This window comes from Rutilus rutilus (assembly GCF_951802725.1).
Source record: "Rutilus rutilus genome assembly, chromosome: 9".
Taxonomy (NCBI): domain Eukaryota; kingdom Metazoa; phylum Chordata; class Actinopteri; order Cypriniformes; family Leuciscidae; genus Rutilus; species Rutilus rutilus.
The window spans coordinates 20646396-20664167 of record NC_140223.1 but is presented as its reverse complement, the minus strand read 5'-3'; the positions used below and the strand labels follow the sequence as shown (position 1 = coordinate 20664167).

General features: G+C 38.7%; 1 protein-coding gene across 2 annotated transcripts in view; it reads left to right on the top strand.

Moving 5' to 3' along the window:
• LOC311297521 (uncharacterized protein) overlaps positions 1–17772 on the top strand; it is a 58287-nt gene that overhangs the window by 13362 nt on the left and 27153 nt on the right. Inside the window, exon 4 of one of the 2 annotated variants that reach the window (XM_084419855.1) lies at positions 5125–5667. The exons of the other annotated variant lie outside the window; for it this stretch is intronic. Coding sequence (XP_084275981.1) covers positions 5125–5221 — 97 coding nt within the window. The 3' untranslated portion in view covers positions 5222–5667. Of the gene's footprint in view, positions 1–5124; positions 5668–17772 lie in introns of those variants that run through there. 2 annotated transcript variants of the gene reach the window in all.

Genomic DNA, 17772 nt, shown 5'->3' with positions numbered 1-17772 from the left:
ACCAGTACTGGCTCATCAACGGCAGCTGTCACAGTTGCTAGGTGACAAGAACAATCCTCCGTAGGCTAGACCGTCCCATTTAACAACTTTCCGTCCGACCATCGCGGCCTTTGAAGGATGCAGCCTCTGAACTGGGCGGCACGATCTCCTAGTACTGCGTATCTATAGTATTTATCGTGCTATTTATATGCAGAAATTACTTTTTGCGTGCATATGATACATACTGTTAACCCCTTGGGTAGGATTAGAGTTGTGGGTTAAGTGTGTATTACACACCATAAAGTGTGTATTATATGTACGCGAACACTGCATATCATATGCACATAAAAAGTCATTTCTGCGTATAAATTGCAGGCCAAACATAAATTTGTGCTTTTGATGCATACTTTCATGAGATCGGGCTCAATTCACACAGCTTACTACTGACTCCCACACTGAACCGGGAGTCATTTTCAGTTATGTCTGATTCGAAATGAACCGGGAACCGTTACTGACTGTAATGTTGTGTAACTTTAGTTTATGAGACTGATGTCATACTTTTTACTGGTTGTTCATGTGACAACATATATTTAAAAGTAGGCCTACATATAGTTTTGTTGGGCTGCAGGAATCCCATTACAGGAATTAGCAGGTGATTCGTTTGATAAACAACCTGGAGTTCGTTATTAACAAAGGGCTTATGTATACAGCCTACTTATGTGTGTATAATATGGAGAAACACTCTTATCTCTTTGTTAGTACTTGTGGTGATTTATGACTGATGAGTAGGTGCTACTGTACCCAGCCAGAACACTTACCGTACTGTAATCATCTGTTCTGGGTCACAGCCATTAAAAACCTGTATTTATATGTGAGGACCACATTCGCTGTGGCTGCTATTAGTCATTTCAGGATCGCCAGGGTACCTGACTACTGTCTTGTAAAGCTTCAAAGTTTTTGGCAAGGGTTCAGTGCCTACTTCTTCTCTCTGGTTTATATAAAGCAAGCATGACACTGATGAGGATCATGAGGGTGGTCCGATCGTTAAACGGAGCTCAAACAGCACCCAGAGACTCTGCTTCCTTTCATCAGACTCACGATATATACTACTGAGAAGCATACTTATGCTTCATTTTAGCTATTAGGGCGATTTATTAACGTACCATATTTTTATTTTTATGACGCTTTACATTTTTATGTATTTGTTTTGGCTTTATTTACATGACAGTTGCTTATAGAGTAGATAGAGGGAGAATAGGATTGAGAAATGAACTGGGACTCTTTTTTCACCTTTTGCTATTACAGTTCTATATTTGTACTTGTTGGTCTTGTTTGTTTTTTGTTTTTTAATGGACAAATGTAGTTTTTTTTTGGGGTTGTTTATAATATTTAAGTGTTTAAGTGTTAAGTGTTAAAAAGTGATTTTAACAGATACTTGTTGTGGTATTGTTTTATTTACAATCAAAGTAAAGTCAGTTTTTTTTTTTTTTTTTTTTTTATGGATTGATGCCAGAGTAGCCAATGCTGAGATGTTTACTATACATGCATTTGAGTATGATCATCCCATTCTTTGATCAAATATTTAGCATACTGTATTGACCATTTATTTTGTTTGTTTTTATTTTGGTTCTTACAGTTTATTGGTTCTTAGCAAACTCAAATCAATAATTCAAGTCCATTTATTGCTGTATTTGGTAAGCGGGATAATGTACAGTCAGACGGTCATTCAAATAAAATAAACCCTGTAGGGTGATACGATACCTTGTGGGGTTAATTTTGTGATATTGACCAACTAATTTAGTACAGTACAGTAATAATTAGTGATATAAAATTAAATGTACACAAAATGTTATGAATTTAAATGAAAAGTTATGAATAGTTGATTTATTTAATTAATTAAATGAATATTACTATTTTAAAAAGCAGAAAATGCTTGCTACACTGTCAGAAATAGGGGTACAGTAGGAGTCCATTTCTGTCCCCTAAGGTACAATCTACACTAACGTACCCCATAGGGCTTATTATTGGACCTCAAGGTACATATATATACCTTTTTGAGGGTCAAAAAGCATTAAAAGGTACTTATATGTGCCGTTTCTTTTAAAGGTTAAGGTACAATATTGTACGCTTGAGGGTACAGCCCCAGTGACAAGCCATTGTACCCCTAAAGGTACAATTATGTACTTTATTTTCTGAGAGTGTATCCCATGAGGATAGCCACACCTTCTTTCCTGTTTACTCTGTATAATGTCCTGTAAATAAAGCCAATAAATCAGGAATAAAAATTTCATAAAAAGCATCGTAAAAATAAGAGCATACCTGTGTACATTTTCAACTCAACTGCCCTAATAACTCCATGTGTAATATAGCATTAGTGTGCTTTGAGTGATATTAAATGAAATGTACACAAAATGTTATGAATTTATGTCTGAAATTAGGGTCCAAGTGCAGACGGTGCAAGGACCCTTTTGCTGTGTTTATTATGTCATTTTACTTTTTTGTAAAACAGGAAATGATTATAATCTTTAGAAGATAGTAGATGGTAGATTTTGAAGCTGGCATTTTTGTTAACAGGTCAAGCTGGCACTGATATCAACCGATGCAATATTTTCATAATGGCCAAATATCAGTTGATAAATCTGGCCCTTGCAGAACCACAGCCTTTCAAATTCCTAGCTTTCAGGTCATTACAACTATATAATATGCAACTTTTTTATTGTGATGCTGAGGTCAAGTCACGTGAGATTACGTAAAAAAACACACATTTGATGTGTGAATGAGCTCGAAACTGTTTTTGTTTTTGTTTTTGTTTTTGGTTCATCCTTGTATTAGTGCTGCAGGTTTGGTCTCCACCAGCAGAGGGCAGACTCTTCCTTTAGCAGAACAGCCTGGCACTGTGTCTGTCTTCACCACGGACCTCCATGCTTCAGCGCTCTACTGGTTGGCTAAGTCACTGGCGCATGAGTTTCTGACACTTTCATTTAACACCGTACACTGACACTCAACATCTCGCTCTCGCTCTCTCTCTCTCTCTCTCTCTCTCTCTCTCTCTCTCTCTCTCTCCTCCAGCGTGCCTGAACGCCTGTGTGGCTGCTGTCTCGGGTGCGTGGTGGTGACTGTGTCACAGAGCTCCTCCGACCAATAGCATGACTGAATTAAAGGCCAGCACGGGCCGAGAGGCCATGAGAAAGACTCAACCCCCCTCACCCTCAAACCCAGCTGCCTTCTGCTGCTCTCGCTCTGAGCGCCGCTCTGACACACACAGCAATAACATTTAAATGGTAGATGCTTGATATGGACCTTTTCCTTTCTGGCCCACCAAAGTGGTTGTTTTTTGTTTTTTCTTTTTGAAATTCTCCTTAAATCCTACACATACACATTAAATACAGAAAATGCCACGTCTTATCGCTCTCTTATAACCGATGGCTTCTGTTACCACTCATTTACACTGGAAGTCCCTTTTCCCTATGACTAAGCAGGCCCACAATTCAGTTCACTTCCAGCCAGTCAAGTTCATTTTAAGGCTATGCCAGAACTTCACTTAATGTGAAATTTATGTGTGTATATGTGCATTTTTTACATTTGTTATGTGTCAAATAAGGTTTCTATCTGAGTGTGACACTTTCTAGTTGTCTGTGTTTTTGCGTGGCTGTGCCATGACCTCCGTGTGAACTTTTCACCCGGTGTTTGGAGTGTGAACTTGCTGCCACAGCAGGCAGAAGTGAAACCTGTGTGTGGGTTTCTGGGCTGCCTGTTGTACCCACGCTGAATTGTGCGCCACACGCCAAATCCTGTGATGCTGTTTTCGCTCTTTCTCTCTTTCTTTTTCTTTTTCTCTCTCTCTCTCTCTCTCTCAGAGTCGTATGATGTACTGCGGTCACACACGTATCGGGCCAACCGCACCAGCAGGCTCACACACTTTAACACGGGCAGGTCGGCACGTACGCGCCCGTCTTTAAACACGTACCACACAGCACCCAGCTACCTGTCTCCAGCCACTCACACATATACACACACGTTTGCAGCTTAGCTTGTACTGTAAACACTCAGCTCAGAATACAACCGTGAGAAAACTGCTCAGCTCACATTTGTATTTATAGCGTAGCAGGAAGCGTGTAGCGATGTTGTGCCCTGTGCAACATTTGGGCACGGTTTAACTTTTATCTCCAAGATCTTCTCTGAAATATTTGTCACTATTTTGGTTAATGCTGATTGTCTTAGAGGAATTAAAAAAATATATTATGTCTTTTTTTACTCATGTCTTTTTACACTTTCCGAGCAAAAAAAAAAAAAAAAAAAAACCGACCAGACTGAAATTTAACTGCATTTTTTCCAGTGAACAGTTAAACTACGTGACTGAATCCTTATATCGGTGAGTTGAACTCAAGAACCAGGTCAGTCAAAATCATAAATGAATCATTCAGGTTTTGTGAACCGCATAAACTGATACTTTGGAAACGTCCAATTCAAAAGAACGATTGTTCATGAATTTGACAAGGATAGCTTGAGTGGATGTCAAGTTAATTTGTTCTAACACAAACCTATTGTATGACTTCAGATTCAAAAGACTTGGGGAAAAAAGTGCATGGATCAGGTGAAACACTTTTATGAATCTTTTGGGGTTTTTTTTGTTTTTGTTTTTTTTTGAGCTTTACACCTCAAGTCCCCATTCACTTTCATTACATTGAAAATAGAGACAGATTGGAAACAACATGAGGGTGAGTAAATGATAACAGAATGACCATTTTTGGGTGAATAATCCCTTTAACTTTCACATCAGCAAGTGACATTTAGGAGTGTTGTTTTTTCTGGGGGGGGGGGGGGGGGGGGGGGGGGTGCTTTCCGTTCATACATGCTGCATTGGTTCCCATCTTCAGACGTGATCGTTTTCATTGTGTCAGCATTCAGCTTTCACTGGGCCTCTTCTTACAGTTGAGAATATCAGAGTGTGAGAAAGAGAGAACTTGAGAGTACTAGAGTGAGTAAGCAGGGGTATTTTTTTGTTGTGGCAGAACTTTTTTCCCCCGTAAGTTTTTTTTTCTTTTTTTTAAGTGCGAACTTTGATGCAAAGGACACCAGATTGTGAGTGTGTGTGAAAGAGAGATAGGGAGGAAGTTCATTGCTGTCCTTTCTCTTTGTGCACAGTGGAGCTGAGTATGATTCACTGATGAAGTTTCCAGTGTGGGGCCATTACAGAGCTGCTGCCAATATCAACGCCCCTGCCCCCCTCCTCTCCTCCTGACTGTGGGAGTGAAGCATGCTGGGAGACAGCAGGACTGTTTATGTGGGTGGCAGTGCCCAGGGGCCAGCTCTGTGAGATCTAATGCATGTTATTCAGATCAGTGTCATCAGGGAGTTTCGGGGTAGGGCTGTGAGTGTGCGTGTGAATGTGCGCTGAGGGGGCTGCGGTGGTCTGCGCTCCGTATACAAAGGCGGCAGATCCTCTCTGACAGATGCCACAGTCCAGGCCCTCATCACAGGAAGTCATTCATATTGCTATTTGCTTATCACAGGCACTCTGTGGGCTCATATGGGCTGGAGTTAACCTCCTGCTTGACAGGACACAAGCAGCACTTCCTCTCGTGTTGCAGCTGTACCTGCCTCTCCTTTCCCAGAATCCAGAGCCCTAAACCTCTCATAGCTCAGCCGCTCTAATTGGTTGTCAGTGTTTTCCCTTAACCAAACCCACCCCTCATGAACACCACTCAAGTTTAACAGGTTCTTACAGACTTTGAGTGTCATATGTTGTAAAAGATGAGAGAATGACAGTTGATCAGATCATGCCACATTAAGCGTAATAAAATGAATGTAAAATACATTTCATATTGTATAGGTTCTTGTTACTGAGCATTTCACAATCCCTAACTATAAGTTTTGAACTTTTGTGTGTAATTTATCCCACTTTTTTGTACAGTGGATATTAATGATACCTCAAATCATGCGACTTGAAGTGTGCTATTGTTTATGTTCTGGTGGAACATAAAACCAAGCTTAAGAACCAGAATATCAGTGACACTTTTTTTGTTGCTTGGGCCAGTAAGCAGCTAACGTGCAACACCCTTGCAACCGCTCAGAACATGCTGAAAAATACTTTGAAGTTGTAGAAAACCGTAGCAACTGCATAGCAGCTCACTAGCGACTGAAAAATATGCTGAAAAACACTAAGAAGGCAAATCCATAGCATCGCATTAGCAAACTCCCAGTGTTTTTTAGCATGTTGCTGCACAATTACAAGGGTCTTCCCCTTAGAAAAAACATAGCAACATGCTTAAAAACTCCTTGAAGATGTAGAACACCAGCCGCATAGCAATTCCCTATTACTACCCAGAATACCCTAACAATCACATAGCATTGCCCTTGCAACGACCCAGAACACCTTAGCAAGCTTAAGTACTGTTAACCTCTATAACACTCTACAACAAAAGACTTTTGCATCCAAATAGCAACTTCCTGGCAACCACTCACAATGGTCACATCAATGTCAACATGGCAGGTATAGTATATCCTGTTTCATTCTACACAATGCATGCTTATAACATACTTTAAAAATGGTTGAGACATTGTTCATCAAATGCTGTGAAATATTATCGGACCCAGTAATTTCCTTCACAACTCTATTATATATATATTTTTAAAGTTGTACTGTCAAGTCACCCTTACACCCTCCTTCATTCACACATGCAATCTGGCCCCTCTGAAGCCCATTTCCTCTTCACAGGGCATGGGAACCCTGATCTCTCTCCTCCCACAGTCCCTCTCTCTTCTTCCTCTTCTCCCCACTGTGCCCTTGTCCTTTCTCTCACCTCCTCCTTATCCTCTCCCACCTCCTCTTTATCCTCTCCATCACATCCCTGCTCTGTGGTACTCCACTGTCCTCCTCTTAAACACGTCTTTCTCTTTCCCTCACTCAGTCTTGTGTTCTCTCTCCCTCTCTTGATTTCCTGCCTCCCTTTGTCCATCTGTGCCCAATTTACCCTGATCTGGGTCTGTTTTTTTCTCGATAATTTGTTTTTGATTCCCCAGAATTAGAAAACCATTGTGTGCTTGCTGCCTCTTTCTCACGTGCGCACGCGCACACACACACACACACACACACACGCACAGTTGAACTCACATACACACACACACCACGTACACACACATTTTTATTGTATTATTCTATAAAAGTTCCTATAAATCACTGGTTATTAATCGGCCCCAGACGGCCCTACCTCCCTCTTTCCCCCCTCTTCTCTTGCGCACAAACACAGACCAGATGCATAGGAAATGGGATGGCAAGAAGGGCACCCAGGAGACAAACTGTGCTTTTTCTCTGTTTTTTTTTCTCTCCTCTCCTCATTTTCTCTGTCTCTCCTGATCCTTTTTTTTTTTTTTTTCAGAGAAGCTTCATTTATGTATAAATGCCCAAACCCAAAACTCACTGAGGGACTAAAGTTTAAATTAAGGTTTAGGAGGAAAAAAGAGATTAAATAATAAATATAAATCTTCTTTTCCTGCCAAAGATACCGGTGTGTGGGATAAGGGTTAAACGTCCATCCTCTTTTGTTGGAAACAAATGGGGGTCTGATTTCTGTTCGCCCTGAGTGCCGTTTAATGAACACACAAACAGACTCAATACAAACACTTTTTTCTTTTTTTTACTTCACATAAACTTTGACATGGATACTTATATTGCTGTTAGAAGAATGGTGCTGTTGTGCGTCAGTATGATTTTGTGTAAACTTGTATCTTTAGTATCTTTACCAGACCGTGAGCAGCAGGTTGGCTTCGGGACAACTTTACCATTTCCTCTCCATCTGCTCCAGCTCTCTGATCGCTCCCTGATTGAGACATCGAGAGGCACACCTGTTGGCTGCGGCCGCTTGTCTGTCAGGGCTAAAGGTTTGTAAACCGCCACAGAGGGAAAGGAGACGAGTGGAACTGGACACATTCGTCCCAACCCCCGGTTTGTCAGTTCGAAGCCGGCTAGCGCACTCCCAGTGTGCTGTTCGCTGAGAGCACGAGAAAATGTGAGAAATGTGCGCCTTGGCCGAGGGGACTGTGGGGGGAGTGCTGGTTTTCAGGCACGCAGGGACAGCCTGCAGAGTTCTGCCAAAAGCAACATGGCGCTGTGCTCATGGAACTTGAGGGGATGAAGGGAGGCTGGGCTGCAGGGCTCGCCGGGGTTCCTCAGGGCTCTACCTTAGGCCCTTGCCCAGAGATAAATGGGGTGTGGAAGAACTCTTTCCCATACAGTGCAATTCAGTTAAAGTCAGGAAGAGATCATTCCTCAAACACTCACAGCGCAACCCACAAAATCCACATGACTGTTTATTGTGTGTGGGCTTGTTTGGAAAATGGAGATGATCGACAATCTTGTGTGGAGTTGCCTCACGATAAGCGACTAGTCATCCAACAATCGGCAATTGATTATTGAGGTTTATTTATTTTATCTAGATGTTTATATTTGGTAGTTTTGTTTTTTAGACAAGGGGTGTCCCATCCTGATCCTAGAGGGCCAATATCCTCCAGAGTTTAGCTCCAACACTAAGTTTCTAGTAATCCCGAAGACCTTGATTTGCTGGTTCAGGTGTGTTTAATGAGGATTGGAGCTAAAATCTGCAGGATAGTGGCCCTACAGCAGCAGGAATGGACACCCCTGTCCTAGACAGTATTAAACAGTCGGCACGGTAAAACCCTCACGAAAAGTTGCATGCTTAAATTACCCCCTGTAGGAGCCTGTAGTACCTATATCCATACACATTCAGACGGATGTCTTTGGCCAGATGGCTTCCAAATTTTCATTCTTCTTGAGACCACTGTAGTCTGTTCCATCCCATTGTGCTCTATCTACACTCTCAGAAAAAAGTGTTCAAAAATGGTACCTTTAGGTACAACTGCTTGTCAATGGGGTAGTATCATTAAAGGAACATCTTTGTACGTTATTTACCCATAAAAGGTTTATTGTATTACCTTAAGGGTATGCAATACTACTAAAATGTACTAATATGCACCTTTTAGAGATAGTTAATGTACAAAGTTCTTCTTTTAAGGGTGCTGCCCCAGAAACAAGCCGTTGTACCCCCAAAGTTATAATCATTGCACAGTTTTTTTTTTTTTTCTGACTGTGTTGCTGTCCCAAATTGCGTAATATTGCAGCGCATTCAGGTATTAGTTGTCCAATTATATTCAATATATAGTTTTGTAGATCCCTAATTGTTTTGACATACAACATTTCAAAGGGATCTGGATCTCATCTATTATTCTTTTTCCACTAAGGGTAGAATTTATTCAGGGAAGATGAAGCAAATTGGTAGACCCGAATGAAGAATATATGCGACCCTGTCTGGTGGTTATACTGACAACAATCTTGCCAGCAAATAGTCCTGTAAATAGGAGGTCTTGGAAGGATCATCTTTTCTCCTCGAAACATGCAATGCTTACTAGCACAAGGGATTGAAGGAGGAGAGAAAACAACCCAAGGACTCCATATAAGGTCCTGTTTGGGCTCTGGCACCATTCTCCCTGTCAGTTTCTTGTGCTAGGTCAGTCCCCTTTTAATCGGGACCTACAACATGCTTTACACCCTTCTGTAGTGCAACTAAACAGATCTCACACTTGCTGTACCATATCACTGTTGATCATGACACACACACACACACACGCACAAACAAACATCATTGGCACACGCAACCACCAGAGGCTTATAGGTTTCATAGCAGACCTGTTGACACTCAGATCATTTAGTTAAAATCATCACCTCTTACTGCGGTGTGTGTGGCTGGCTTATATCTGTAGTTCCCTGCCCACTACCCTACAGTGCCCCAGCTGAACTCTGCATGCCCTCTTATGAGGTGATGATAAAAAGAAGGAAATACTGCAGAAAAAGCAGAAACCTCACTACTTCTCATTTTCCATGGCGCTACCTCCCTCTTTGGTATGTGTGGTTGTTCGATGTTGTGTGTGTGTGTGTGTGTGTGTGTGTGTGTGTGTGTGTGTGTGTGTGTGTGTGTGTGTGTGTGTGTGTGTTGTTCAATGGTTATTAGTCCAGGGCTGGTTGGTTTGTGGGTACTGGCCTGTGGTTTCATTCTGAGCAGAGACAGTGTGTAAAGATGGCTGTAGACTTCTTAGCTGCCACACTGAGACATACTGGCACCAGTAGGGCAGAGTTGATTGCTCTTGCCATGCAAAACAAGGAACCAAGACTTTGTGTGTGTGTGTGTGTGTGTGTGTCAGTGTGGGTTAACTTACTTTTGTCCTTTTGACCACTGCCTGAACATTTGCTGCAGTCGAGAGCCGAGCTGTTCATTAACCAGATTAAATCTAGAACGTTTGGATTTCTGCAGCCTATTGGCTTTTGTGATTCTGATTGTGATGAATAGGAAATGTGTAATAAATTCAAGACTCTTTGCATATAATCTAATGCAACAAGACCTTTAACGAGACTGCAAATGTTCTGGTCAATAATGCGAATTGTTCTGGTCAAGAAATGCCCGCTTAGACAGAAATAGCCATCTGACTCACGTCAAGCAATCACTGGTCATTCTGTTCATACGTTTGGGATGGTTATTATATTGATTTATTTTATGCACATAAATTAAGAATAAGTGTGTGTAATGCATATATTGTTTATATATATCAGAATCAGAATCAGAATCAGAAAGAGCTTTATTGCCAAGTGTGCTTGCACCCACAAGGAATTTTTCTTGGTACTGAAGCTTCCAGTGCACATATACAAATACAAATACAACAAGAACACAGTAATACAAATTCTAAGAATGAAAATATATAAAAAATAAATAAAAATAGTATAAAAGTAAAAAAGTAGGGTCACAGTTGGGTTTAGTCTGAATAAACATTTACAGATTATGAACATATTTACAGTATTTTGAGTAGTATGAATAATATAAATATCACCTGAATTAGAGAATATTACACTAGACAGTGGGAGTCTAGCGCATGTTACAGATTATAAACATATTTACAGTATTTTGAGTAGTATGAATAATATAGATATAAATATCACCTGAGTTTATTGCACTAGACAGTGGGAGTATTGCACTTACAGGCATATGCTTTGGGGGGCATGTTAAGTGTTCAGAAGGGAAATGGCCTGTGGAAAGAAACTGTTCCTGTGCCTGGAAGTTCTTGTGGCCAGTGATCTGTGTCGCCGTCCTGACGGTAACAGTTCAAACAGTAACAGTTATATATATATATATATATATATATATGAAGAGTTCAGATGCATAAGCCTCTAAGTGCCATTTGAAATCTTCTTATAGAATAATCATTTTTATCAAGCTTGTATATTTAAGCTCATTAATTTAACTTAAATGACAATTAATAGGTAATTTTCATTGCCATTTAAGTGAAATTACTGAATTTAAATATACAAGCTTGATAAAAAAGATCATTCTAGAAGAAAATTTCAGGTGGCACTTAGAGGCTTTTGCATCTGAACTCTTCATATATATATATATATATATAATATATATATATATATATATACATACAAATTAATATTATATATACAGTATTATTATATTTATTTTTTTACATTTTAAGATATGGGCAAAAGTGGGCATGACATCTCAGGCTAAGACTAGTCGAACCAACATATGTTGCCGGCTGGTAAGATGGTGTCCCCAACTATCTTCTTTAACCAGCAGGACATGGTCGACCAGTTTCAGTTTTTGGTCCACAAGCTAGACTAGTCTGAACCAGCATGGAAATTCATTAGAGCCTGTTAGAAAATAGTCCGCCATGCTGCCCTCTGGCCCAGATGTGAGGAGGATGCCAGCAGGATGAGCTGGCTATGAGGAGGAAACTTTGTCAAGTTTCTGGTTCTTCAGGATGAGGAGGAGGGTTCACTTCCTCCCCCTGCCTCCCTGCAGCTGGTATTGTTCTCCGGGCACTTTAACCCCCCGCTTCTCCAGTCCCAGTCGGCTCTCCATCTTCCATCCTTCCCCGGAGCTGGCAGCAGAGTCTGGGCACTCTCCACAGCATTGGCCTCAACCCCAACAGGATGTGGAGCTCAGCATTTGTGTGTGTATGCATGTGTGTGTGGATTTCTGTTCTTTTTTTTCCCCTTCTCATTTTTTTTTTTTTTCTCTGATTTTGTGTCTTGGCTGACTTTTTTACCTCTCGAAGAATTTGGAAAGGCCATGAGATTTTTTTTTTTTCGCCATGACTTTTAGCACAGCTCTTTCTCTCTCACTCTGTGCCTGCTGCGGCTTCGCAGTAATAGATTTCATATGTTGCTGCAGTTGACATCAGTCTTAAACTATTTTACATGTGATCTGCAATATTTCCTGAGGAAATCTGTCAGATATTTATTAAGGGCTAATAAAATAAACCTCTCTTGTTCTCTCTCTTTCTCTTGTCCCTTTTCTTTCATTTGTTACCTTGTCCCTTCCTCTTGTAGTAGGTCTGGAAGGCGGAGTGATTGTATTATTGGAGTTACTCATGCTTTCAAAAAGCTTCTTTTTTAGGAAACAATTTCCTTCCATTCATAAGATCAGCTGTAGGTCAGGCCTAGGGTGAGTTTGTATGTGTCTGAGTGAAGGCCTGTCTACATGTCACTTCTCTTCCCCTCTCTTCGGTCATCTCTTCCCTCCTCTTTCCATCCCTCGCAATAGCACTCTGTTGCATTCTCAGACTGACACAGTGCAGCGAAAGTGCCTGACTCCGCTGCGTCTTTTTGCATCGAACATAACACATTAATGTTGGACTGTGGCAGTGAGTCACACCATGTGATGCTTATGCACAGAGGACTAGTATTTTTTACCTTATAAAGACATTTTACATTTTCATAGAGCAGCTACAGTACAAGTATTTATTGAAAATACAGTGTGAAGACACTAATTTTATTCTTTGAATGAGATGCAAGACTCGTTCTAAAAGTTGGAGTTGAAAAATAACAATGACAAACCATTTTCAATTTACTGGTGTTCATACAGATTTTTTTTGTAGTGTATTTAATATTTAAATCTGTGTACTTCATGACATTTATAATAATTATAAAATTAACATTGCTGGGTAGATTACTGTAATAAAATTGTAATAAATACAATTAATTGTAATAAAACTGTAATAAAGTACAATAAAATTGTTATGTCATCCTTGTCATTGTCATGTAAAAATGATCATCCTTTACATTACACATTTAAGGTAATAAAACTTTTTGATTACTTTTAGATTACTTTTGAACTAACTTGTTTATCACAGTGATTTGAATAGTATAATCTTGTACCATATTGAGATAAAAATACAAAGAGAAATAAAATTACATTACGTCAGGGTTTCCCAGACTGGGGTTTGATGGAACTGCAGTGTGTTTGTGAGTTTAATGAAAAGCTTATAATTCAGTCATAAAAATGTAACACTTAATGAAACACTTACTAAAAAAAAATGTTTTATTTGTTTTTAGTACAGCATGTCATGTGACCATTAACTGACATCAGAGAACCGAGAACTATTATATTTTAGTAGTATTATTATTATTATTGACCTAACTTATTAATTTAAAATCTATGGGTGTACTTCAAGTAAATATATTAGGTCAAAGAGGTTCAGCTGACAAAAAAAGGGGAATCCCTGCATTGCATGAAAATATGAAATGATGTGAATTTGTACATTTTAATGTGTTTGAACGACAAAAGCCTTTCAATGACAGTAAAGAGTGATAATTCAAATAATAATGTGTTCATCAGGAGCTGATTAGTTATGCAATGTTGAGAAAATACTTATAAGAGAAACGATTTCTGTAAATCAGGTAATCAAATTCTATGTGGGTTTCAGTTTTCAGTGATAGTCACAGGCTGGTGTGTGCGATTACACAAACCTGGAAGACCTTCTGAACGTATTTAAGCAGTGGACTTTTTTTTTTTTTGAAAGGTCCTATATTTAAAAGATAGAAAGAAGTAAAAGGGAGAATCATTGAATTATGAATAGTTTCTGCCATTGTGAGAAAAACATGTTATCATTAAAAAAACAAATTGTAGTCTGATTAGTATTTTACAATGTAATGCAATCTAATCAGTAACTCTTTTTTTGGAATCTGATTGTGTAATCAATATTTCATGTAATCAGTTACTACCCAGCACTAAACATGAATATTAATAGAAGTTTTAAAAAATGATAAAGCAGGTGTCCCACACATGTCTGATCCTGACCGCATAAAATCTGTCTGCAACCATGGACTTTCATCTGTCTGTGTTAATACTTTTTTGTCTGTTTTTATTTTGACCTAATCCTTTTTGATCATTTATAATATTTTTTTTATTTTATCATATCTATATATTATAAATATATGTTAAATATATATTATATAATATACTTATACATAATTAAGCACTCACTAACAATTACGTGCAGAAAAAAACTTTAATTAATAAATCGCTAAAATCTAACCTTTCATTAAAGTGAAAGATTGGCACCCTTTAATTAAATACTTTTTGCAACCTCCTTTTCCTAAATTAACAGCTCTAAGTCTTCTCCTATAATGCCTGATGAGTTTGGAGAACACCTGACAAGAGATCAGAGACTATTCCTCCGTACAGAATCTCTCCAGATCCTTCAGATTCCCTGATCCATGTTGGTGCTGCTTCTCTTCAGTTCAGCTCACTCATTTTCTATGGGGTTCAGGTCAGGGAACTGGGGTGGTCATGGCTGAAGCTTCCTTTTGTGCTCAGTGACACATTCTTGTGTTGATTCTGATGTTTGTTTTGGATCGTTGCTGCCAAAAAGCTCTTTTTTTAGTTTCATCTGACCATAGAATCGTGTCTGACAAGTGAAAATGCTGGAGTTTGTTTTTGGATGAGTGAGGATGTTTTTTTCTTGAAACCCTCCCTAACAACATGTAGTGATGTAGGGGTTATTCGATTTTTTTTTTTTTAGGCTTTCCGACCAAGACTCAACTAATCTCTGCAATTCTCCATCTGTGATCCTTGGAGAGTCTTTGGCCACTTGAACTATTGCTCGCCCTGCATTAAGACACTATAGACACATCCTCTTCCTGGCAGATTCATAACATCTTTAGTTAATTAGAACTTCTTAATTATTGCCCTGATGGTGGAAATTGGAATTGTCAATGCTTTAGCTATTTTCTTTAAGCCACTTTCTATTTTGTGAAGCTCAACAATCTTTTGCTGCACATCAGAACTATATTCTTTGGTTTTATTCATTGTGATGGACAATTAAGGGTATTTGGCCTTTGTGTTTATACATATTTCATATACTCCTGTGAAACAAGAATTCATAGCTAGACAATTTCATGTTAATAGAAATATACTTCAGAGATATTTTACTCAACAACAAAAACAAAATTCTAGAGGTACCAATAATTGTGGCCACCGTGTTTTGGAGAATTTTTAATTAAAGATCAAAAGGATAACCAATGCAGATTATTTTTACAGCCATCTTTGATCATATTGACCAGGGATGCCAAAAATTCTGACCACAACTGTAAATCGCTACACTTACAATAGTTACTGTGGTTAATCTATCAGTCTATCTATACAGTACTTATCTTGCATTCTCACCCATACACTCACCTCTTCAAACACTGTTATATATACCCACTTGTCATGATACGTTTTTACAATCAAAAACAAATGTGAATGAGAAAAAATGTAATAAACTGAACAACAGCCCAGAAGTCTGCATTATCCTTTATGAAAAATAGTCAATCAAAATAGAAATCCTCCCAGTGGGTTGTTAGGTGATAATTCACCCATTTTCATAGTGAAGTTATTGCCCTTCTTTTGCACATTAACATACAGTATGTCATAAATCACATCCGTTATTTGTTTTTCATGTTATTTTTTTCCCCTCCTCATTGCCCGGAACAGCAGTGATGGAAAACAAACACATCAGCACTTGGCATTATGAACCTTGGAATTGCCCTCTCTCTCCTCTCCTCGCTCTCTCCTTCCCTTTCATCCTGCTTCCAGCTGCACACCCATCTCGCTCTTTCTGGGGTCCCCTGGCTGCAGTACCCATAATTCACTATAGGACACAACACCCACACCAAGCCCTCGCTAACCTTTATAGCTCGGCCAAGGCACAGTGAGAGGAGGAGAGGGGCAGGGGACTGGTGATGGGGCAAATACTTTCTCTTTTCGGGCCCCTGACCAAGAGCAAGGCCAAGAGGGTGAGAGAGATCGAAAGATCTCACAACAGAGAGATCATCTCACAGACTGATAAAGCCAGCCATGGCCAACAAAGCAACTGGTGATGTCATTTAGAACAAAATCAAGCTAAGATGAAGTTCGTTTTGTGTTCGTTTCGGGAGTTCGAAACAGTTTTCAAACTTTCCAGAAAAGTTTGCTCTGGCTTCTAAACGCCTTAAAACTACCATTGGTGTCCTAACTGCTGTTTTCTCACCACTGTCTTTTTTGGTGATTGTTTATTTTGTTACTGAAAGGAAAGCACGCAGCACATATATCACTTATATCGCTTTTCACGTATTTCAAACTTCTTTTTACCCCAAAGCGAAGAACGAAAATTAACTTCGCCGTGAGTATATTGGGGCCTTTATAAGTGAATTGTTTTGAACATTCTACATGTACAGGACCTCTTAACCAGTGCATTTTGGGCACAAAAAATATTAATTGTTTTAAACTTAAATAAGTCACTATAGTTATAATCAACATTTTTCACGCATTGCCATTATACTTGCCTTATCTGAGCTTATGTTTAAATTATTTTAAATGTATAAAAAAAAAATATATATATATATATATATATTAGGCTATATATATATATATATATATTAGGCTATATATATATATATATATATATATATATATATAATTTTCCTTTAAAAAAATTTAATTATTTGCTGTATTATATATAATTATTATTATATTTAGTCAAAATTTTATTTTAAATTAATTAAATTATACTACTGTTCAAAAGTTTGGGATCGTTAAGATTTTTCAAATGTTTTTCTTATGCTCAGCAAGGCTCTATTTAATGGTAAACACTATTGTTAAATATTATTACAACTTAAAATAAATATTTTCTATTTGTCATCATTGTTCCAGCCTTCAGTGTCACATGATCCTCCAGAAATCATTCTAATATGCAAATTTGCTGTTTAAGAAACGTTTCTTATTATTATCAATGTTGAAAACGGTTGTGCTGTTTATTATTTTTTATAAAAGCTGTGATATATTTTGTTCAAGATTCTTTGAGGAATAGAAAAAGCAAAAGATCAGCATTTATTGGAAGTAGACATTTTCTGTAACAAAGTCTTTACTGTCACTTTTGACCAATTTATTGCATCCTTGCTAAATAAAGTAATTTCTTTCAAAAACAAACAAAAAAATATTACTAGATTTTTGAGTGGTAGTATATACTTTTTAAAAAAAATCTGCGTAATACATTATTGGATTGCCTTTGCCTCTGCAAAGCTGTTACACTTGCGAATTTGACCAAAAACGAGCTAGTATAATTAGGTAGCACGGATTTTGTAAACATCCACTGCACATCTACAACGCCTTTAAATTCTGCCTATGTAGGCATCTTGCTTGGTTTTGGAACAGAGCTGCATTGTATACATGGAGCGAAGAGAAAGAGAAACATTGGAGTTAGGGCACAGGGGTGCCTGTTTGTCTGGCGGAGCGTCTGTATGTCAGTCTATGGGGATTTATGTGTTTGTTTGTATCTATGTCCCTACTCTGTCACTTCCGTAATGTGTTCCACATTTTCAGCTGTCATACAGGCTGGATCGCACAGCACCCATAGGAAAGATTACCCCACCCCTCCCCTCCTCTGCTCCTCCTCCTCTTTGTGCTTCTCTAGATTCCT